This window comes from Homalodisca vitripennis, chromosome 5 (assembly GCF_021130785.1).
Source record: "Homalodisca vitripennis isolate AUS2020 chromosome 5, UT_GWSS_2.1, whole genome shotgun sequence".
In the NCBI taxonomy this organism is placed as follows: domain Eukaryota; kingdom Metazoa; phylum Arthropoda; class Insecta; order Hemiptera; family Cicadellidae; genus Homalodisca; species Homalodisca vitripennis.
This window is the reverse complement of record NC_060211.1, coordinates 142,505,151-142,530,180: the sequence shown is the minus strand read 5'-3', so window position 1 is coordinate 142,530,180 and position 25,030 is coordinate 142,505,151. Positions and strand designations below refer to the sequence as shown.

The following is a 25,030-nucleotide window of genomic DNA, read 5'->3' as shown; positions in this document are numbered from 1 at the left end:
AAACCGGTATATTTTCCACTTACAGAATTTAATGCAATAGTGATCCATCTCTATAAGAGCTGTTTTTTTTTAATTAGGACCAATGACTACATGCCTCATTACATGAAACCAAAATTGTTAAGCAATTAAAAGTTCTATGTGATTTTTCTTTAAAACTAAGCTAAAAAAATATGAAAATAGAAAAAATATATTTTTTACCTATTCTCTTAGTTTCCCTAAGGGCAAAATTGTCAATTACTTCCTCCAAACAGACTGTTTGTTACGTCTGATTCAATGCAAATGTCATAAATATTTGAAAACTGCTTCTTAGCAAGTAATTATTTTTAAACCTGCCACTATAGGTCCAAAGCCCTCATAAGAAATGGTCAAATAAATTAAAACAACAGTTATCATGACTTCATGTGTCCAAGGCACGAGCAGGTCATGCACGATTGTTGCAAAACTGCCTACGGCAGTCTTACGATTTACACGTTTCAACATAGGTACAAGGCCGGCTGCAGTAAATTTAAAAAATCTATTCAATGAAACCGGCGTTAAAAGTTTGTAATGGTGGTTTACAAAATTACATACTATCAAAACTACACTTGTAACTGTCTTTTATGACAATTTGGTCCTAATCAGATCTCAAGTTTCTGAGGTACGAATTTAAAAGTTAAAATTTACTTGAAAAGCACCAAAAAACTAGTACCTTTTATAAGTAGAATCTATGTATTTATAACTAATAATAAGTAGAAGTTATGTAAGCAGATCTAGAATTTTACTTGACAAAGAAATTTTGTTGAACAAGTAATGTCATATTGCATTTGTCCAGCTGATGTTAATGCCTTGTTTAAAACTAGTTGAATTCAAACATCATATTTTAACTAGTTTGTACAAATGATTGTATAAAAACTGGATTTTCATTAAAATTCAGGTTGTTATCATTATATTTTTATTATTTTCCAGTATGGAAATGATGTTGTAGGAGACAGGTAAATAAGAATATAGCAGTGGCACATTATCAGCTGTCTGTGGGTGTCTGCAGGCAAGGTGGCTGGACCCAACCACCAAACGCTCTCTCCAACTCTTGGGCAACAGCAAAACACAAACGATCTTGGTATGGAGCAGCAATCACCTGGAGCATACAAATACATTACACATTCTCTATACAAATTATAATCATATACTGAAACAATTGATAACATTTTTTTACATTAGTAGAAGTTACTAGTTATTTTTGCAACAAAAGAAAGTAATGTTAAAAACTTCTATACTATCTTCCTTGACTTATTGTCCTGTAAATAATTCTCAATTACAGATCATAATTGATTTATTTAAGTGTTTCCCCATTTATTACTACCTGTAGATATAAAATTGTACTGAATAATACAAAATATCACAGTTAGGACAAAATAGTTGTGTATTGATTAATTAACTGAGATACTTACTAAAATTTTTCATTTTTTATTTCGATTATCACTTCTATTTTGCAGGCATAAAAATGTATAAGTAAGACTTTTATAAGACGAAACATATTTATTTATATTCTTCTTAACATTAAGATATTAAAGAGAACACAAATACTAATTTGTTTTATGCTCACTGGGCACTTTCCCAATCGAGAGCTTTCTATTTTAATGTCAAGAAGAGAAATAGAGCTTCATATAGTAAGAGTAACCTGCTCTTCAAATTCTCTGGTTGTATTAAAACACACACACATCACCAGCACAGTAAAGGAAGAGATTGCACCGGTTGTTGACTATTCTATTATTTATTTAAGGCAAGGACATTCCCCCTTTTAACCTTGTTCAACCCATTCCACAAAGACTATTGCTCTGTCTTGGGAACTTAATAAGCAAAGAATGGAGGATTTAGTTCAGTACAAACCGAACAGCTTTGATAATGAGTACTCCTCTCCAGGCAGGATCTGACCCTATCCAAGAGACTCCTACTTTTCATTCAGATTTAAAAGAACAAAACATGTGAAGCACAATGATTATAAGTTACAAACATTCTCATCTGATCAAATTTGAAAAGCAATATTTATTTTCCTTCAGTTCTTTATTAAATGAAGGTATCTTTTGTAAATTGTACGCAAATCGGTTTCGTAACTGCAGCAAAATAATGGACAGTTTAACTTGACATTTTTGTAACAGTATACATCTTGTGGAACACCAGTCTGTAGCAGTTAAGTGAAAATTCACTCAAACAATTCCTACTGCTACAATACAAACATGCTGCAATTTAAACAGACAGACTTTTCTGGCTTCCATTCTGGTTGCAACAAATCCGCAATAAGTTTTGGGTTTTATTCTGAATCTCAAATTGAATATATGTTCCATTCCAATGGAAAATAGAAAAAGAACATCCCACAGTTGTTGTTAACTTGTTACAATCACTGTAACCAGAACGATTATACACAACTCAACTCTACTGCATTCATTATCTTCCAAAATTTCTTTCATTTATATGAGGTGGGATACGTGCTTCACAAATACTCGTACTTCAACCATAGAAACATTACTTAATTTACATCTGACTGACCCATTGTTAAGCAAAATAAAATAATATTACTTTTTTTAATCAAAGTTTTCATCTATTTTCAAAAATGTTATAATAATAAAAGGGAGTTATGTTCTGCAATTTTCAATTTGTACTTAATAAAAAACAAATAAAAAATTTAGCTCTTTCACTGCAATAAGTTTACAACATATGCAGTTGTCAGCCTGTTGAGCACAAGTAGACTACCAGCCCATTTTTCGACATAGCAATTTATAACTTAGGTATTATTTATGAAAGCTAAAATAAGGTTCCTTAAAAGAAAGTAATAAAGTAAAAATTTGCTCTTTTAAAATTGTATACAACTACTTGTAATTTACGTTTGTAAATTGTTTCTTTCTTTCATTTAATTTACAAAGTTGAAAACCCCACTAACAAATCTATATATATAAAAATGAATGTTTGTATGTTTGTCCTTTATGGAATCGTGAACTATTGGACCGATCATGATGAAAATTTGTACGTATATGTATTTTTCCACGGAGAAGGTTTATAAGCTATGCCCATCCCTTTCCCTATTCAGGATTCCGCCCCACTGGTTACAGAAATACCCATAAGAAATGCATTGCAGCAAACATATGTTAACGTCTTTTCAAATTTTTAATCAGCTGTTCTTTGTAAACATATATTACACTTATAGTTTTAAAGCATAGAGTAAGCTTAAGAGAAACGACAAATTTTGTTTAAACTGTTTTTGCAATCACTGTTAAACATAGACTTTACTATCCAGATAATACAATTCAAATTTGACGTAAAAATTCACCTTTAACTGCAATATTTATTTAATATAAACCATGCTCATGCTTGATCAGAAGAGTAATGCAGATATCATAATTACTATCTTACGTTGGCTACAAATATAAAGAATGTTATAAAATCAACCTTAGTTGTTTTTTTTGACAGAAGTATGGTTCTCAAAACTCCGTGTGTACATATTCTCTCGATCGAGACAACAAAGCAAGCTCAATCGTGGCATCGGAGATATAACTAATTTAATCTAAAATTTATTATAGTAAAAAAAAAAAAATTACTAAGTAATATAAGGACTTCGGTTCTTAGGATTTGCGTGCGAAGCCGTGGGTAACAGCTAGATAGAGGCAGGAATATGGTACATACCTTCATAATACGCCCAAGAGGCTCACGATGGAACGACTATCAATTATCTCAGCAATGTTTAGAATGTGATAGAAAAAGAATAAGTGAATATAGTGTACTGTTTTCAACGGGAAATTGCGTGCGAAGCCGCGGGCAACTTTTGCAAAAAATTATTGAAATGCGCAGCAAAGCGCGCCGGGCCCGCTAGTATCCTATAAAAAAAGAGTTTATTTTCTGAATAAATTCTATTCAAAGAAATAAAAAATCCATATCAATGTGAAAGAACAAAAATGTTATACAAGTTTTGAATTATTCATTACAAACAAGGAATGAATTCTACTGGCTGATAAAATCAACTTCCTACTTGTGGAATATTACTTTTTATATGTTACATGTTATTTATTTTGTTCTAAACGCATCCTTCACAATTAAAGCATTTATGTATATTTTTATAGTTGTATTTCATTGATTTAATATTTACTAAATTTTGGGCACTGAAAGATTAATTTTTTAATTCAAAACTTTGGATGTTTTTAGTATAAGAATAGTTTTACAGCATCCAGAATCTCAGATCTTGCTAAAGGGTTCAAAAATCATGGAAATTTAAGGATGGTTTAGTTCTTATTTCCTGTTGTTAGATAATAACCTATGTTACATGGATAAGACTATGTATACCTGAAATCCAATAGGTAATCCCTTTTTATTAAGACCCATCGGAATATTGGTTGCCGGTAAGCCGAGACTAGTGATGATCGTACAGTAACAGTCACCTGGCTTCCGTATGAGTGACTGGTAGTGATAGTGTGCTGCTGTAGGATACGTGGGTAAAATAAGTACTCCATCTTCTCCAAGGGCTTCCTACCAGTAACACATATCAGTTTTCCAGTTTATAACATTCCAAAAATTCTTACTGTAAACAAATGCAAGTACTAATTTTTAATAACTAACAAGGATTTTCTTAATTTAGCATTTAAAGTATTATGCCCTTTGGAAATAAAAGATTATCATGGACGTTACTGGGTATTGAGTTGTCTGCAAAGCCTGAAGAATGGGAAACAGGAAAGAAGAAATCTGGAAAGGGTTGCCAAATTACATATTTTTCATAAACAATTGACAAATATGAAACCATCATTGTACACCAGTTGCCAACTCTGTTACCTTTAGAACCAAGTTGCAGATGCTTGGTTGAGAAAGCATAACTTCTACAACCTAGTCCTCCCTCCGGTTAGTATTTAGCTTTGGGATGTCTCACTTTCACTAGAAGTGCTAGACATTTCGTTTTTTTCAGGTAGAAGAATCCCCAATCATGCGATGCTAGGAAGACTACCAGTCCCTCCAGCTCTCTTTCTGCTTTCAGATTCTCCCTCCCCCTGCAATACATGATCCTGTGGTGCAAAGGGGTTTTTTTTCGTTCTCTTAGGTCAAGGTGAAAAATTCATCCTAAGAGAACCTTTGCGCTACTTCCGGAGTGTCAGGATATTCTGGATGAGGCCCAAGCAAGAATATGACTAATGATGAATTATGTTATAGAGGGTTCAAACATAATGATTATTATTTTAAGACTGTATAGTGAAAATAAAAAATTTAAAGTTTGTTACAAAAATTAAAGTATGAAATTATTCTGATAAATAGTAATACATTCTTGTAAGTATGACATTATTTGTATTAATTGAGATTTTATTACTTTAAAGTTTATTAATAATATAATAATACACAATAAATTTAAATTGATACTATAGTACGAGACATATCAATAATATATTATATGCAACAAGATAATCAATTGAATTCAACAATCGAGTGATCGTTACTATTCATCTGTACTTCTCATCATGAATCCTTTACTTTCACAATTTAAATCAACATGTGTTTACACTATGACACATAACATGAGGAAAAATAATACTAAAATAAAAACATGCAGAATAATAGAATGCAAAACAGATGTAAACAAATGGAATGACTCGAGATGTCATCGTGTCACCTCATACTGAGAACCAGCTAATATGACAATGTGACACGCCACAAGGTGGTGGGGGGGTGGTGGGGTGAGGTCAGCAAATTTACATGGCCAGGTTTGCAATGTTATGTCTCTTACTACAACAACTAAAGATCATATTGGAATGTTATCTTGAAAACACTATTTTCTTTGGGAAATCTTTCCATACAATATCCAAAAAGTTTTTATTAACTATTGTAGTTTAATAATTTTGGGAACAATGTAGTCAAACATTTTTTGTTTGGCTGTGAAGAGGAATATGAGGAAGAACAATATCCATATAGGATCTTTCAGTTATGAGAGATGCTGTAGTTTATCTCTCAAAGATAAACTACAGCATGGAGATCCTATGATGGTCTAAAGATGGAGGTCCTAATAAATTGGCTATGTTTTGTCAGAGAGGATGAGTAGAAAAATAATTATAGATTTCAAAGAGGCAATAGAATAAAAGATTTGTATTGGTTGTATGATCATAATTTATTTTCAAAAGAAATTGATTGAAGTGATTGGATTATATCATGATGTTAGTCTTATTTCATTGGCATGAATCAGGATTAAACAATTTATTTTCTCCCTAAAATGTAATAAAACATGCACGCACACATTTTAATTCTCTTTAAAACATGGTAAACATAAATGTTAGGGAAAATAATGTTGTGGCCATATAAAAAGTTGTATCTATTAATTGGCCAGTTATCATCCTGGAATGAAACAAGGAATCTGTTTTAGCCAATCCTCCTGACAGACAAGTTAAATTTTACATTAATAGGAGTAGAGGACTAGTGATAATTTTGAGTATGTTATTTACTTTGGACACACATTTATATGTTTGGAAAAATTCTCAATGTATTTAAAGATTTAAAATTATCTATTCAATTTTCCTGGATCATGCTTATTTTCATAAACCTATGTTTACTCAAGTTGGTTTCTTGCTCATTTGGCTAGCTTAGCAATGCTATAATCTTAACATTATCTAAATCTAACCATGAGATGGTTGCAAAAATAATGAGAAATACTATTTTCATCATTGTTTTGACTAAAACCTAAAGTACTGGTCACAATGTACCAAAATGGGTATGAAAGAGAGCTCTTCAATTATTGACAGTTAAAGTAAATTGATACTTACAATAAGTTTTTCCTTGAGATTTTCGTTTTGCCGAATGTATAACTGAGTTTTTTCTGCAGGTATCTTTTTGTAGATCATATTCATAAAACTGTGTGTGAGAGCCATCAAGGAAAATGCAGATTGTCCAATAAAACTTTTCAATATTTCATTCCACAAATCTTGGCTTTTCTAAAAAGAAAGAATGTTACAATTTTTGGCACTGGCTTAACTTGCAATTGTAACAAAAACCACAATGACGATTAGATTGGTAATTTACAGTATTTTGTTGAGAATAAGTTAAAATAAAATTTAAAGTATTTGATAAATTGCAGTGAATTTAAGGGGCTTGATGAGTTTAAAGAAATTAATAAGTTCTAACATAAAATGTTTGTACTTTATTAAATATTAATTCTTGAACAGTTATTTTGACCAACCCTGAGGTTTTAAAATCAGAAGAAATATATTATTAAAATAACTCTATTCAAATAATAACAAAAGAGTTATACTGTATTTATAACAAGATCCAATAACCTTTTGGTTAAAAGTTACAGAGATAGTATTTATTTTATATTTCTAACTTTGACCACTAAAATGAATGTAAATATATATTAAAACATACTTTAAACTATACCTTGTAATATATACTTTTGTTCTCATTTAAGACATCTGGAATGTTCTTTAAATTAAACAATACAGCTCTACTAATTTCTTGTGAGTTCTTGAATTCGGTGAATTCGGCCTGGAATAAAAAAATAAACAATTAACTTAATTAAAACAAAACACTTTTATTGGACAAGAGTGTTTAAATAATCATAACATTGATTATCTTATATTGCTATCCCTATATTGTTCATGTCATAAACAAAAACTGTACATCCTCTTTAAAAAAATATACACCAATTTTTAACATTTGTTTACGTAATATTTTAACTTGTTTCAATTATCATATTATGAAAAATAACTTACTGTACGCTGTATAGTTTTAAATGAAACAAATCATGTGATAAAACGTACAAGTTTGATCTAAGATTTGAAAAAAATTAATAGTTAGTTAAACATAGAATACAAGTGAGTAAACACCGAGTGAACAACAGTGAGTTGAACACCGTTGTAAATAATACAGTTATTGCTACGGATAAAGTATATAATTGCAATAACAATTAAACCCACAATATTTTTAAAACTAATAAATTAGTTAAATTAACTTGGTTCTTTCGTAAAGGTATTTTTATTGCACAATAAACTAATTTATTGAGTTAATACGGTATCAGTGAGCCAATGCGCCAACTACAGTTCCGGCAGAAACGTTCACTCATCACTTCATACGCTACTACAGGCTAAACTAAACTTCCAATAAAAAAATGATAAATTACAAAAAAAATATTCATCTATTTTCACACAACTTTCTCGCTAACAAATTTTGTCTGACCAAAAAATAAAAAAAATCCTCGCTTACTACTTTTTTCTTGTCATTGTAAACGCTATGTAAAATGTAAACAATAATCAAAATTATTTTGAAATTTTTTTAATATTTAAAAATGTAACCAATAGATTGCCAATATTAAGAGCTTTAATTTGACGCATCTTACAGAATTGTACGACATTGGCTTCACTTTTAAATCGCGAGAGGAAGCCGTAAAGGTCACTGATTTTCGCAGTCTGTTTTCATACTCCGCCGGGACAGTTTTAACACAGCGAGACTGACTTTTTCATGCAGGTTAGTAGTCCGCGGCCAAGTCTACGGTTAAAAAACACAGCGAGACTGACTTTTTCATGCAGGTTAGTATCATTAGCATGTCGGTGACGCGAACCGAGGATTTTACCCTCTACCAAAACGCTCAACGCGCCTAAAGAAGTTTTCACTTCAAAAAACAATACTTTAATGTATAATAGTTTATATTGAATGATTTTAAAATGTTTCCTATATGTTTTTATACTTTTATAATTGCACAAGAGTTAAGTATAAAAATTCTAAATTTAAGGTTTGAATTTCATGCTCGATTGTTATAATGGCTGCTTAATCTGCTCCTGCGACAATATTATGATGGTAATCTGTAATAGTTCTGTTTAATGTTTTATGCCCTTTGCTTGTAAATGGAAATGACACTATCTTTTCAATAAACAACTTGTACCAACTCAAGATTGAGTGTGGGTTATTTAATTGTCGGATTATTTTTGGTTTTGTTAACAACTGCGGTGAAAAATTATTTAAATAAAGTATTCATAGTGTTAAATAGCTGCATCATTTAGGTGTAACACTGGGGACCGCCATAGTGATAAGTTGATACTTTAACCACCCAGCTACAAAGGATAGCATAAATAAGTACAGTAGTTCAGTTTTTTACTTCTGATTAATTTCACCTTTTGAACACCACATTTGCACGTTGTCTGTAAGTAGTCGACAGCTTTTTGTATGGCAAGTTTGATCTCCTCATCCACAGATGGGAGATTCAGGGAAGATCCTGCTTCTGTCATGTAAAATACTTTCAGATCCTTCAGGTTGACCTGAAAAAGAAAACAATTTATCGGTAATTCAGTGTACTAGCTTCATATTTTTTAAGACAGAACCCAATAGAGCCCAATCAACTATGAATTCATGACAGCTCACCCAAGAATTTTGAAACATTATCAACAAAATAGGAATATAGAAAGTTCTGATCAAAATTAGTATTGTAAAATATAGATAATAATAGTACTGTGTAAAGCAGCAAAATATTGTAATTAAATCCTCAATAAAATTTCTATGCAATTCTTTCACATTTTTTAATTCTTAATATATTTCAAGGAATTCAAAATGTATCTAACCAATGAGAAAAACTTTTAGGAAGTAGAGTTTGCATTGTAAAGTTCTTAAAGTATGCATACAAATAATGTTCAAAGGCAGCTTTTCAATTAGTTAAATGGTTAGGTACCAACGCCATAAATTACTCTGTATTTTCAGTACACCAGTTATTTCTGAACCTACAATAGTTACCTAAGAATTGCAATGGAGTGGAGTGTGATTAATCCCCATTTATTAAGATGGGCAACAAATATTTAACAACAAATATTTTGATTACATGATAAGAGTGTACAAATTTGATTTCTCACCATTTTTCACTGTTCAAGAAAATTGAGTTTGAAGGTGGGGTTTTTAGCCTGTTACTGTTGGGCTGGGTGAAAAGTAGTCAATTTTAAAACATACACAAGTTCTATCTACAAACGATACGTCTTTTGGAAAAAAGTTTTACACCCAAAAGTTGTAATCATAGAAGGTTTTTTCTTGGCTCAGTTATATTCTGTACACGCCAGAGGCATACTCACTTGTGTACATAGATTGCAGTGTATATTGTTAGTTCGTATTATTACCTAGGAAATCCATGCACTAATAAATATTATTGCAAACTAAAAGCATATCTATAAAATGTATACTAATTAATTCTTCAACATAATTAAATTATCTCCAAATAGAGAGTGAAGTTATTCCCATATCTGCTTGGGTATGATCCTGATATAGGTGTAATCCTATCTATATTTTGCTAAATCTTAGAGGTGGTTTTAGATTAGTATGTAAAATAACAGTATATTACGGTATTGTATATCACAATATTGTGTCCTCAATATGCCAATTGAATTCCAATTAAACTGATACAAATAAGTACCAAAGTACGCAACAAAAACATTTCAAAGTCTTGACAACATGTTTTACAGAATTATTTGTAAATTTTGCTACCCTTTGACATTTTGACCAAGTTCTTCTTTGTACCAAAAGGAATCTATCTACCAAGTTTCAAGCATCTTGGACCTTTCTATCCAGAGTTATCGTAAAGACAGACAGACACAGACTTGGACACGATTTTAAGAATGACCATTTGCCCTTTATATAAAAAATAAAAGCTTTTTTACAAATATATATGAAAATATTTTACAAAATCAAATGACTTTTACTCCTAGTATAAACTTAAAAATAATTCAATATGGTTTTTTTGTAAACAAATTTAATTTTTAAAACGTTAATTTTTTAATTTTTTGATATGTTTTTTATATTTTCTCAAGTGTTAAAGAATTAAACAGAAATTAAACTTTCTATACAAAACTTCTATTGCAAAATAATTAAAATATTTAGGTAATAATATAGATTTTAATGTATTGAATAAAATAGATAAATTATCAGTGGCATTGTCAGTAACCTTTTGATGAAGTTTAAGTTTGGCTGCTTGGTTGCCAGCCATCACTGTCATCATCAGTGGCAAGTCTTCTGAGTACCGAGTGATGGGGCCCAACACAAGGTGGTCTGTCAGCTGTTCACTGCTCTCTTCTGGGTAATGACCCTCCACAGATACGATCCCTGGACATTGTACAGTGAGTACGATTCATTACAGAGAATAATAGTATTATCAGCCCTTAAATGATAAACCATTTGAATACAGATATCACTCTGAGCATGACATTCAATACATATTGGAATTTGTATTGACATTTTGTAACTTCAAAATTATAAGTTACTTGTAAGTGACAAATGGTTCATGCTCTGTAGCATTCTTTTTGTAATTTTACATCCAAGTTTGATCAGAGAAACTGTTGTAGCAGCTACACAAATACACATCTTCAAAATCGATTAAACAAATTAATATTGAATAGTTACAAACCAAAACATACATTATTTGAAGTTCTACAGAGTTTAAAAATCATATTAGGCCATTCATTTCATCAGTTGTATCCTTTGTTACATTTTGGAAAGTATATATTTTAAAGTATACAGCTCTGAGACAGTACATTGTGAGAAATTGGGGGTGTTGGTGAAAACCTGTAGAAAGCAAAAAACTGTATGTTTATCTTTGTTTTTGACAAAAAATACCTAAACATGATATAGTTTAAAATTTAAATCAAAAGAGATGAGCAAGGAGGAGAATGAACACATTGTAACGGGACAATACTACATTAATGGTGAGCTAAAAAGTGTATAATAGATTTTGTGTACACTGATAACACTATATATTTAAGACTCTTGAAAATATCAAGTATCAATGCTATTGAGCTTGATGTATTCCAAAATAAAAAAAAAACATCAAATTCGTCATGTTAAGTGGAATTTAGTTTTGCTCTCTATAACAAGTTTGCCGGAGCTATTCATATTCTTACAGCCTAGAACAGAAACTGTATATTATCATAAAAATAATTACCGTAATATAATAAATAATGTAATTTTTTTCAAAGTTTATCATTTATAAAAGGATGATTAGAAAAACTAACAGGAATGTTATATATTTACCATTAAATCATTAAGGGTAACAATTTCTATATTTTTGTTACATATACTGATGGCAAATGTCAGTAAATCCAACAACACAAAACAATTACAAAAATACCAAAGTAATCTTGAAATTCTGGAAAGAGATTTATTGAGGATGGAAAGCTAAAACTCACATCTGGATCGAATCAGAAATCACCCTACCGTTGCTGCCTTTTGTGTAACAGATGACTCGTATTGATTGTGCACTCACCTGGTGTAGGCCTGTGGCCGTAGATGCTGGTGAACATGGCAGGGCAGCGGACAGAACCAAACAGGTCACAACCAATCCCAGCCACCGTTCCTGCTGAGCTCACCAGGGCTGCCTTAAACAGTACTATACATTCACACACGTTGCAGATGACCTTCATTACTTTATTCCAGTTTATGAGTATTATAAGGTGTTGAATGAAGTAAAAATAAAGTATTGTTGTTAAAATACAGGAGTACTGTTCTATATATAGGAGTAGCTCAGTTTTACCATTAACAAACTTCAAACTTCTAACAAAGTTCTTTACTGCTTTAGAATGAAGTAACACAATTTGAGTAACTGCAATTACTCAAATATTGTTTTTGAGGTATTGAGTAGGCTACATGTAAATCCCTAGAGAATCAATTAATAACATGTTACTTCTTTATTGGACAAAAGTTTCACATGATGAATACTGTAAAACACACTGATGCATTGTTAAAGTATAACATACTAATAATACCACCAATAACATACCTATCATTACAACAGGTATATTCTAGTTCATTTTGAAAACTTAAAAAATGAGTATACTTTAAATTTCACATTACGTTATATGTAACCTGTGAATAATTATATAGTTATGTACCAGAAAGAGCAAAACAAATGACAAGAAATTTATTAAAGTAGTTCAGGAACTCTTATAAAACTGATTAATCTTTTACTCAGATCTCCGCTATTAGTAAAGTAAATTTAATTTAAATTTGAACAAATCAAATTGAATCTCTAGGAATACTTCCACTCCAAAGGACAGTGCTTCTTAAAGAAGATTACAATCATAATTATAATTATAAAGTCACTCTAAAATCATTGGTATCATTATCTGCTATTCCAATATTTTATACAGTAATTATCCTTATATGTTGACCTTTTTTATCACATTATTCATATCAGTAATCATGTTTTGTAATAATATAATTGTTTCAAGTTAAAAATAATATTACTAGTAATAGTAATATTGAGTTGGAAGGACAAGGCATATAGCATTCAAACATTACATAACAACAAGTTGTGAATTAATTCACAAACAACAATACCCAATTGGAACAACGAATTTACATAAATCACCATCAATCTCAATGCACTCACTTACAACAGACTTGCTAATAGGATTTGGTGTAATTTGTAATTTTTATTAGAGTAACAACTCTGACCTAATTTTACTACTCTGAAACATGATCATGTTTATTGTAGGTCTTATTACCATTGCTAATATCCACAATTCTTGTTTTCTCTCTCAGTGAGACATTAAAGCACATAATCAGTAAAAAAGTGTTTCTGCTAAAAACTTATTTGTTGTTACACAAACTACATATTTGTTTACCTCTCCACCCGAAGCACCACCCACAGTACGCTGTATGTTGTAAGGGTTTCTCGTAAGGCCACAGACAGAGTTGTATGTCTCCGTGGAGAGGCACATCTCCGACTGGTTGGTCACAGCTATAGGGATCGCTCCTGATTTCCGCAGCAGCTCTACTGCTGTTCCATCCTTATCTGCTTTCTTTCCAACCCTGATCCGGCATCCCACTGAATAGCTCATACCTGTCGATAATTTAAAATCAATTAGACATACAAAGTTAGTTTACTTTAATAAACTCTAAATGTTACTAATACTCTCTAACCCTATGAATACTACATTAAAGATCAGATTAAATTGCAGTCTATTCATCAAGTGTTGAGCGTGATGAATAGACCAGCTCAACACTCACAGCATAAAGAGCCTCTGAGGTTGTAATGAATTGAGGAGAGAAAGCTGGGCAAGTCCATGTGATCTTGCAGATTCCCAAAAATTTGGTGCATCTAGATCACAGCTGGTTACTTTAGTTTTGTTCTTTTTCTTATAAAAAGAGTGAACCCAGGCATGGTGGAAGAGGTTGATTTATATTGAGGAGGTTATTATAAGCGATCCACCATTCAGAACCGTGATGAAACGCTTATTAACTATGTTAAGGCTCAAGCAGTTGAGTTGACGCTGCTGATGATCACATGTGGACCAGCCTGTCACATGTCTTGGCATTGGTGAGCCATTATCACTCTCAACACTCAGTGAATTGATTAGGTATATATAGGTCAGTTGAGTTGATTACAATAAGAAAGTTGTCAACAAAATTTTATATACCTTTCAGTTTACAGCACTCCTTAACTGATATTGGCACACCAAGTAAAGGCAGTTCTTCTTCCAATTCCTTAATGGTCTTTGTATTTGAAGCAATCAGAGCATCGACTTTCTCAGCCTCTTCTACTGCTGCAGCATATCTGTTCTCGACAACTGCATTCAACTTCATATCTACTCTTCTGCATCGGAAAATATAAAGCTGCATCACTTCTTCACAGCTGATCTGAAATTTGACATCTGTGTTATAATGAAGTTGTTATACCTTGAAATACTGACTAATCTATTTATTGCCATTTCTTGTATTTCTCGTGATTGTGCAGAATTTATATTTTGCTTGCACCCAATTAAAACGAAACAATAATGCATTCACATTTCAATATATTTAGTTTTGTGGTAATTTAAAGGAGCCAAAGGTGGTAAAACGCCAAAAGAAAAGCCTACATAAGAATCCTAAAAAATGGAATTATATCCAATTTAAATTTACATCTTCCATGAAAACTTTACTTTTCTAGACAAAATATTAAATTGCAAGAGACAGTTAAAACCTTATTGGTAACAGTTATGTTATTTAACTTACTTGGAAATGATGAGGGAAATATTGAAAAGTGGTATTATTTGAAACTCCATGGACAATAAATCTAAAAAGTTAAGGAAAAAGTGTATTTTTCAGGATTTAATCTTAAAATTATTTATTAATAAAATTATTACCACTTTGGTAACATTATTACTATTATTTACTACTGTCCTTAACAAAATTTAGACACCTTACCATTTTGCTTACTTTATCATAAGGGAAAGGATTTTCATTTTATGAATGAGTTAAATATTAGGTGTCATTGGACATTCTCCATTAATTGTAATAGGTACATCATTTTAGTATTAGTTAACATCAGCCAAGCAACAACAACAAGGTTATCACAACGTGCATTGCCATATGTCATATGAATTGCTAATCATGTATTATAGTCGGGGTTTTCCTTATTAAAAATTCCATTATCACTTAGTCATCATGTTGCAGGACTCATTATGATTTGATCTATATGTTAACAATGTAATAAACAACAATAAGTGTTTGTAATAAACTGATTACCTCACCGGTCCGTATTTTCGCAGCTAACTGTGAAGCACTCATAGTCAGAATGTTGTTCCTTATCGGCTGAAGAGGAACTGTGGTCTCCAATTTCGAAAGAAGCCAATAGAATGGATCCAAAATTCTACACAGCGCAATTTTAATGACCGTAAGCACCCAAAGGAATAATTCCATCGTTGTTAGTTGACCTGGAAAGAACAATTAAACATTAACTGTATGCTGTAACATTAATACTGAATTATATATGATATTTGTTTCAGTGGTCCAAAACTTCATAGGATTAGGTCACCAAAACGTTCAGTTTTCTCTGTGTGAACCTGTCTTTTCCAAACAATGTCTCAAAAACAATCTGATTAACGCTTTTTTTTAATAGGGAGAGTAATTTTCCTTATATGTTTTAGTAGATTAGCTTGGATGAAAATCCATAAAAATTCATTTAATTTGGTATTATGGAGTACCTTATTAACAAACTTCAGCACCAAATTTATCAAACTCCTATTTATTACAGGATGAATAATTAAGAGATTTATTAAATTAATCATATTTACGAAATAACTTAAATCCTTATATTAAAATGAAAATAACAATGATCAATCATTTTTTATTATTCCTGAAGTCCATGTGATTCCATAATTATCAAACAAGAAATGTTGCCTATTTATATTTATTTTCTTAGTTGTTAATTTCAATTTGTTTTGCTGAGCAAAATAGGAGTAGTTAAGAAATTTCAGCACCAAATTTGTCAAAACTCGATATAGTACAAAAAATAGCTTATTTTATCTCATTTATAAATTCAGTTTTAATGTTAGAATGGAATAGAAATTACATAGTAATGTCAAATAGTGTCTGAGTTCCATCTAAAATCATTATTATAAAAAAAGAAAGTTGATTTAATAAATAAAATATTTTAGATAGGTACCATTATTTACATTAACAGTGATTTTTTGTATAAAACGTAATAATATTCTGATCTGAAAGTTAATTTTGCTAGTATTATTTCATTAAAGTTTTGAACTAATAAAATATGTTTTACTTCCATTTTCATATTAGATAGATATGCTAATAAAATTACGATATGTTTACTTTAATCTAAACTGTATTTAATATTTTATTTATTTTCACAGAATTTTCTGATGCAAAGAATAAATTTATTGTCAAGCAGTGTTCTTAAAGTAATGTAATAAAAGTATCAAACATTCAAATAAGTACATATCCTTTTCGGTTTGTAGATTTAACTTAAAAACCAACAAGGACTGAAAGTTTGTTATATTTAAGGTACATATTTTGTAAAAATTGTCTAGTTACTATAATTTATTTTCATCCCAGGCTCCTTGTTGTGTTTTAATGTTAGGGGTCCATGTGAATGTTCTAAACTGCAAATCTAAGATATTAAATTAGGAAATTTTACTTTTTTTGGATTTTTGTCCGTCTAAGTGTTTAAACGGGAAAGGAGATTTATTCATGGTTAGAGCAAATTTTTGTTCAAAGTGTCTAAGTAGAAATTGATTCTATGCTGAATTAAAGCTTTTTATTTATACTAAACATATACAGCTACTATAAGGTTGTGTTAGACAAAAAATAAATTTTTGAATGCACATTTAAAGATATTTAAAAAAGGGCAAATTACCAAATTTAAAATTTAAATTTACAGTTTAGAATATTCAATTGGACCCCTATTTAAGTTTTTTTAATGTTAAACTCCATAAGAATCTCAACACTCTGAGCTCACATATCTCGTTATTAATGGAAATTTTAAAAAAATGCCATATACAGTAAGAGTATTAAAATTGCTTGTTCTGTATAAGAAAAGTAGGTGTTTCATAAGAAAAAAAGAAATAACAGCTGTTTTTAAATTCATATTTGAAATACAAAATTTGTTTTGTCTCCAAAAACAAAGAAAGGTTTCCTTTCTAAATTTTGCTTTCAGATTTATAGTTTCCAAGATGGTAATGGTGGCCCATAAAAAAAAACAGTGTGTACGTAATTTTCATTAAGTTAATTTTCTCTTGATTTGGTCTAATGTTCTCCATCTATATTACCATCTACTCTTTTTTTTTGCACATTCAGAATTTTTCTAGCTGCTTCTGTCTGAATGAGTCCTAGGAAGTGAAATAGAATTCGATTCCACCCAGATACATTGCATTAATATAACAACATCATACTTACAAATCTCTCATATTTACGGAGAAAGGAAAAGAGCGATAGAAACTTTGAACGCCACCTATAAGATCTACGCCACTATGAAAATACAGTGTGTAAGCCTACAAGGCGTGTATTTTTTTGTAATTTCGTGTACACGGTGTTATACAGAGGTCACTACTATACTCTATCCCTATCTACTACTTCTTGAGGAAACAGGATTTTTCCGGACATTTGCCAATATAACAATAAGTGTTACTGATTGTTTTGTGTCACTAAACGATGGGAAATGTCCGAAAAAATTCTGTTTCCTTCACAATCCTTCCTTTGTCAAAAACAAATTTTTAAACACAGTACTATTTGTTGTTACGCGTTATAAATAGATAAATAAATTTGTACGTGTTATAAAAAAAAGTTAACGTTAATATTTACGAACGCTCACGTGATCTGAGCTTCAATTTAAGCACTATCTCGAACGATGTTTTTATTCTTTCGTTAGAAGTTAGAAGTCTCGCCGAAGGCACAACCGAAGCCTACACTGATGGATGGCCACCGGTATTTCCGATTGGTACTTTTTTCTACATCAGATCACGTTGGACGACCCGGCACGTGATCTGAGGTCTGGAAAATACCGATCGGAAATGCCCGTGGAGACCACCCACCAGTGCGGACATCGGTGTTCGGCGCCATCCCGCACTTCTGGTGGTGAAAAAACCATCCCTGATAGTAATCAAAGCTTGGATCACGTGAGCGCTCGTAAAGGTTAACTTTAACTTTGGTACAACTTGTAACATATTTACGATAGCCTAATCTAACTTATGCACCAAAGCGCGTTGTATAATAGTGCCATCCGTATAGGTTAATAACAAAGTACCCTTTACACCTTACCCAAATAGGTACTGTGTTATTTTTTATAAATGTTGAAATCTAACCTTGTTGTTAAAGAGTTATCTCTGATTGCCATTTTTAATTAAAAAAAGATTGTGTAAAAGTAAAAGTATACGATTAACAAGATCGGGTACTATGTTTTGTTACCAAGAAAGTAAAAGTTCTTGGAGCCGGCTCCGCCCACACAGATCTGCACTGCTGGTTATGAGTTTTGATTTGAAAATATGAATGAGGATGTTACCTAACAGTCATTCTAGAGAGTGTTATTGTTTAGCCACTCTTTGTGGTCCATTATGAGCTGTGTGTTAGAGTGAGTACTATAGGACACACCTTACTTTCACTTTACTGACTCAGTATGTGATTAATGGAGTTCTAGGAAAGAGTCAACATGCAACAGCTTTCTACAAAACAAATGAAAAATTAAAATGTTTTCATTGTGTGGTCTAGAATTGAAGAAAATAATGACAATTATCTATACATGGCACGTGCCATAGTAATAGTTTTGTTTAAGAATAAATGATAAAATATTTAGTAGCCTAACATTTTCGTGATAATATAACTAACAATGTGTAGCTATACATAATCATATGGAGTCTAAATGTCTATTTATGATACCAAGATATTGTAAAAAATATTTAAATGCAAGTCTAGATACGAGACATGAGCATATTATTGTATGCAGGTTTGAAGGTCTTAATGAATCCATAACATTAAAGATGAGTTGCACCCTTGATTATTGATTTGTAAATAGATAAATTGATTATTGACCGTGAAAAAGCACATATTATTAAAACAAAACATATTAAATAACGTACTTTTTGTTACGACAATGTCATGGAAATCTCAGGATTTGTCTTAAAATTTCAAAAAATAGCATACATAACGTAGCATTTTGTATAATTTGTTTGCCAAAACCATAACAAAAAATGTGGTATTAATACGCCTTAGGCCTATAATAGGCTATACTATGCAACGCGGCGGCGGGCTTTGGTCCTAAAGGATTATAACTCTCACACTAAACACACACTCCCTCACTGATTCGCAACGCTATATGCACGCTGTACAAAAACATCTTTTTAATTTTCTAACGTACTGAAATGATTTTATAAAAGTTTCAACACATCATAAATGTGATGTATTTTGGCAGTGAAATTATGATTTTAATGTAGCCCTAAACATCTTTTATATTTCATAAGTTTACGTCGTGTTTGTACTTGTTTTATTTACTTTGGTATGAAGATTAAATATTAATAAAAATCTGAATTAAGTGAAAATTAATCAAACTGGCTATTGCACATCGAGAACAAATTCGATGGTTAAAAGGAGTGAATGTACAGTAGAGCGCCTGGATCGGGGAGTGTTTTGTTTCAAGGGCCAGAGCAATTTAGCCAATAAATATGATCAATTTATTTTTTTATCAAAATTTCATTTTGTTATGAGAATGTAGGCTATCTGTCTTATAATGGCATTTAAAATTAATACTTACGGTTTATCTAACTTTTAGAAATATGTTCACTATTATTGGTTGTCTTTCCTCAGGGTAACTGAAGAATCACTGATTAAATTTTCAAACCAGATCGAATAAAATATGTTATTGCCAGAACATTACAAAATATACAGCACTCATCAAGATTACAGTTTGAAATACTGAATAAACACGTCACATCTATACAGCAATCCAACTCATACCACGTTTGTTCTTACCAATATCCCACTTCCAGTCCCGGTTGTGTTTTCTAATTGAGCGGTCACACAGTCACATGAAAATAATTGTACTGAGTATTGATCCTTGAAGGACCCCATAACTCAGATGAATCGGTCTAGAAAATTTACCTGGAATTTGGACGACCTGTGTTCTATGGTTAGGAAATGAACTAAGCCATTGGAGAGACACCTCCGATACCATGAAATTTATCAAGTTTGTCAATCAATTTCGCGTATTTGCCTATAAGTATTTCTCAGTTTGCATGAATATCAGAGATCAGTACAACTAATAAATATGAAGACCAATAGTAGACAAAACTCTATTTTATTATGAAATGTTTATCTCTTCACGGGATAGCCAAAGAGAAGTTAAGAGGGAAATCTGAAATTTAAGTGCAGGTAGAGTTGAACATCATTTTTAAGGTTTTGATTAAACAATGTTAATAATGATATAAACATGACATTTTGTTAATTCTGATAACATTTACGTAAATGTAAAGTTACTTATATGGTATTTTGCGTAATACTGGTGATTATATGGATCCATTATAATTCATTCTTCAGGTTCACAAAAACGGACTAAAAATCAATTAAGCATAATGGAGGATAAAAGTGCAAGGGATACCAAAAATGTATTATTTGATCTTATAGATTCAAATTAGCTAGTACAATTATTGTAATGCCATTTTTATTACATAAATAACACAAGTTGGTTTATTTAACAGCCAAACAGTTTAAATTACCACTATGTTGGCAGATTTATCCAAAACATTTTTACTATAGTTTTTCTTTTCTATTTATTTCTGTATTATAACATATCATATGAAACATCAAAAATTTGATTTTTACTATACTTTAACAAGTTGAATTATTAAAAATAAGTTACACTGTCTATCAAGTTTAGAATAATAAGGTTTTTTGATATTTCTTAGTTAACCACATACTGATAAATACATATTACACTGAATTAAAGCTAAGAATATTTAAAACAAATACTCGGCATACATATTGGTTTTAAGAATGAAAATAAAAAGCTAAAATTCTAAAAGTTTGTATTTCAAAAATGTATTGTGTAGAATATATTGCAGTATTTTTTATATTTTGTATTATTAGCTTTCTAAAATGAATAATTATTATGTCTATTGCAGGCCTACATAATGTGTTATCGAATACCCAACACCGGTTCTCTGAGAGTTATTGCCATAATACCAATATTTACCTGTACAACATATTATAGTGTTAACATTTAAATGATGAAATAGATGTGGGAGCAGCCATTATTAATAGCTCAGAAATCAATTTTATTGAGTTGGCCCGTACTTTATGATAAATTACTTGGTAAAACGATACTTTTGCTATTATAAAAATGTCAATAGTTTTATGAGTCCTAAATTAATAGCCAAAATATTAAAAAAAACACACAAATTTGAAATTTAAAATCTTTAAATGGCAGTATTTTTAATGTATACTTAATTTTTCAATTAATGCTATGGATTGGTACAAGTTTTTTATTTGAGTGCTTTACAAACGGTAGAGGGCTCTCTACTTTAAGAAAACGGCAAATAAAAAAAAATACTTCGAAACAAACTGTGTATAGTCTTTTCATGAAAATTATTAGTTAAAGGAACAAAGAGAATTTATAGAGAGGGGGATATTTTAGTTTTATCTTATAACATAATTATTTATAAGGACAAAAACACGCATTTCAGAAACTTTATATTGATTAATATTCAACCAATAAGTTTATCTACATTGAGTTGTAAATGAACCTGATTCACAGAAAAAAATATTCCTTGTTAGAAATATACCATTTTTCAATGTATTCTTGGTTAAGAATTGAAATTCTAGTAGGATTCATTCTTTATGTCAAACCTCCCACACCTTTTAGCTTTTATAAAGAAACTGTATGTATCAGTATATCACTTAAATCTAGAAAAAATAAAAATTAGATAACAAACGCAACGCTATGAACGGCTGGACAAGGATGTGGCGACAGTGATGTACTCACGTTTATCAATGCGGGGGCAGACGCAGGCACTGTGCTGCTGCAGCGGCAGTTGACAATGGTGAAGTAGCGGTGCGGTGCGGGCGCGGCGCGGTTGCGGCGCGGCGTAGCGGCGAGATGTCCAAGATGCACCTTGCACGCGCGATCATTCTTCGAGTCACAGACCAGCCTTGACTGACCCAAGGCCTCGATTACGACATGCGTCACACGCCTTCAGATCCGCCCGATGCCGCCGAATTTAAACGGAACTGGGAAGTACGTCCTTACTTTCTCTCAGAGCCCATCTCTGCTGCCCCGCCCTGACTAAACACCGAACTCATCCCGTCTCTTGCTCCTTGTGCACCTAATATTTGGCTTCCGTAATAGCATAAAGGCGTGCAGCAAATAGTAGCCTATCCCAGGTTATAGTGAATGTTCCTTGACCAGTACGAATTTGCTAAATTGCAAGTTAGATGATGTTTTTATATTCGATTTACTTAGATTTCTTTGACGATCTAAAACTATAGATATATAAATTGTGTACGTATCTTTACAGCAACCTTAACTTAGCCTATTTATTTTGGACCAAAAATGTTTAGCTCAAAAAGGTTTCAAGTCAGAAACTTTTAATTTTAACTTTTTAATAAATATTGTTTTGTGGGACGATTAAATTGGTTTCATCGACATCAACATTCAAGATTCAATATTTTTATTGTTATGTTTTATGTTTTATTGTAGACTGTACAGCATAACAGTGGTCAAAAGTCACTAAGGCTAGAATATTTTCCAGTTAAAGTTAGATTTAACTACGTCAAAATACTCACAGACCTCATAGAAACAGTTTTCGACTAGGAGGCTCTTAACTGCTGATTTAAATTTATTGTACGGCAATATCTTGATATTATTTGGTAAAACATTGTACATTTTTATACTCATATATTCAAAACTATTTTGTGTACTAGTATACATACATCATTTCGTGTTTAAATTATTTTTATATCTTGTGTTAAAGCCGTGAATACTGGTTGAGTCATTAAATTTATTTGCTCACTAATTAAGTGCTCAGAATGTCAGTGTAAAAACGATTTAAGAAAGTCATGCATGACTGGCTTATTGAAAACCCTTTTTACAAACTTGATGAATTTTACAGTTCTGACATTAGCATGTTAATGTTTGAGTAGATATAAGTTACATGTGTATTTTAATTTTTACCTAAACTGTAGCTTATTTTGATTATCCCTTTGCCTATGTTACAATTTTAAAATTATAATTTTTCCATGTTACGTACGTTCACATGTTAAGTTAAATTAATTTCTTGCACTGGGTTGCACTTTTTGTTTGTTTTTTACATTGCTATTAGTCTACTTAACTTTTTAACTTAATATTATTATAAACCACTTTTTAACTTATTAACTATTGCTTTTAGCTATCGCTTTGATTCAACGGTATTATGCCCGTGATTTAACTATGAATTTACGGCACGATTGATTACCATTGTTTATATGTAATGTATATTTATTTGACTGTAATTCTTGATCTGTTTTACTTGCAACTTGCAAGTTGTAATTGCATCATATTGTGACGAGATCCATTGCATGTAAATGTTTAAAGATCAATAAAGATATCTATCTATCTATTAATATTAATACTTTCTTTAATATGCAACAAGGTTGATAAGACGTACAGTGATGGCAATGAAATTACTCCTAGGCGTATGAATAAAGGTTTACAATGGGTTTGATCCGGAGCGCCACATATTAACCTGACTGCCCTCTTCTGTAACGTAAAAACTGTTTTACACCATCCGGAATTATCCCATAAGGAGATACCGTAGCTAAGATGGCTTTGAATATAAGCATAGTAGTATATGCTCATAAGGATGTCAGGAGTAACACTGCTCTTTAGAGATCTCAACAAAAAGAACCCCTTTGCTAGTTTGGTGGCTACATTGTCAATATGATTACCCCATTTTAAGTCAGTTTGTAAAAATATGCCCAGGAACTTCAAAGCACAGATTTCTTTCCTTTTTGGTGACAAACTAAGTGCTAAGTCCTGCACCTTCCCAGCATTCAGACTTAACTTATTAGCACAGCACCAGTCTACAACTATTTTTGTCTTATCTTTTAGGGTGTTATGGGCCTCCATAGTACTAATTTCCCTAACATTTAAACCGAAGTCATCTGCGAATAAAAAAACCATTTACATTGGAATTAGCTAAGTTGCTAGGAAAGTCATTAATATATAAAATAAACAGCGTAGGCCCCAAGATAGATCCCTGTGGTACACGACGAGGGACTGAGAGAGTCTTAGAAAATGTTCCATCAGTACATACAGCCTGATGTCTACCCTCTAGGTAGAATTAAAAAATTAACAGCTAAGTTTTCAGACAAATAAAAATCCAGCTTATTTACTAAAACACAGTGGTCTACAGTGTCAAAGGCCTTGGACATATCAAAAGATCTAAAAACTACTTTTTCATGACGTTCCAAGCCTTTGTAACAATCACTAATCAAAGACGAAATTGCATTAACTGTGCTGTGTTTTGGTCGAAAACCAAATTGACTTTTAGACAAGAGTCCATTTAATTCAAGGTAATCAGTTAATTGTATATGAATCAGGCGTTCAAAGACCTTTGACACTATAGGAATAATTGAAATAGGCCTATAATTAGCACAAACATGTTTTGGACCTCTCTTATGAATAGGCACAACCTTAATAATTTTTAAAATATCAGGAAATACCCCTTGAGCAACACACATATTTAAAAGACAAGTTAAAACCTCACAAATATACACAGAACAAAGTTTTAAAATCTTAGAATTTAAACCATAAAAATCAAGAGATGAACTACTG

At 31.3% G+C, this 25,030-nt stretch overlaps 1 protein-coding gene across 1 annotated transcript; it reads right to left on the bottom strand.

Annotated features, from left to right (window-relative positions):
- Positions 1 to 908: 908 nt before the first annotated feature.
- On the bottom strand, positions 909 to 22,343 carry LOC124362939 (fatty-acid amide hydrolase 2-A-like). The gene is made up of 11 exons (XM_046817838.1): positions 22,202 to 22,343; positions 15,463 to 15,650; positions 14,376 to 14,595; positions 13,581 to 13,798; positions 12,221 to 12,332; positions 10,907 to 11,064; positions 9,099 to 9,242; positions 7,369 to 7,476; positions 6,759 to 6,926; positions 4,309 to 4,491; positions 909 to 1,114 (listed from the first exon to the last, which is right to left on the bottom strand). Exons 2-11 carry the CDS (start codon positions 15,634 to 15,636, stop codon positions 1,001 to 1,003), a joined length of 1,599 nt encoding a protein of 532 aa, XP_046673794.1. The 5' UTR covers positions 15,637 to 15,650; positions 22,202 to 22,343; the 3' UTR covers positions 909 to 1,000.
- Between the last annotated feature and the right edge of the window lie 2,687 nt (positions 22,344 to 25,030).

Excerpts from the sequence above, each read along its gene's own strand:
- LOC124362939 (XM_046817838.1), bottom strand. The coding sequence starts at position 15,636 with ATGGAATTATTCCTTTGGGTGCTTACGGTCATTAAAATTGCGCTGTGT. Across the intron at positions 9,243-10,906 it reads AACTTAAACTTCATCAAAAG|GTCAACCTGAAGGATCTGAA; the intron begins GTTACTGACAAT and ends TTTCTTTTTCAG. Across the intron at positions 1,115-4,308 it reads GATTACCTATTGGATTTCAG|GTGATTGCTGCTCCATACCA; the intron begins GTATACATAGTC and ends TGTATGCTCCAG.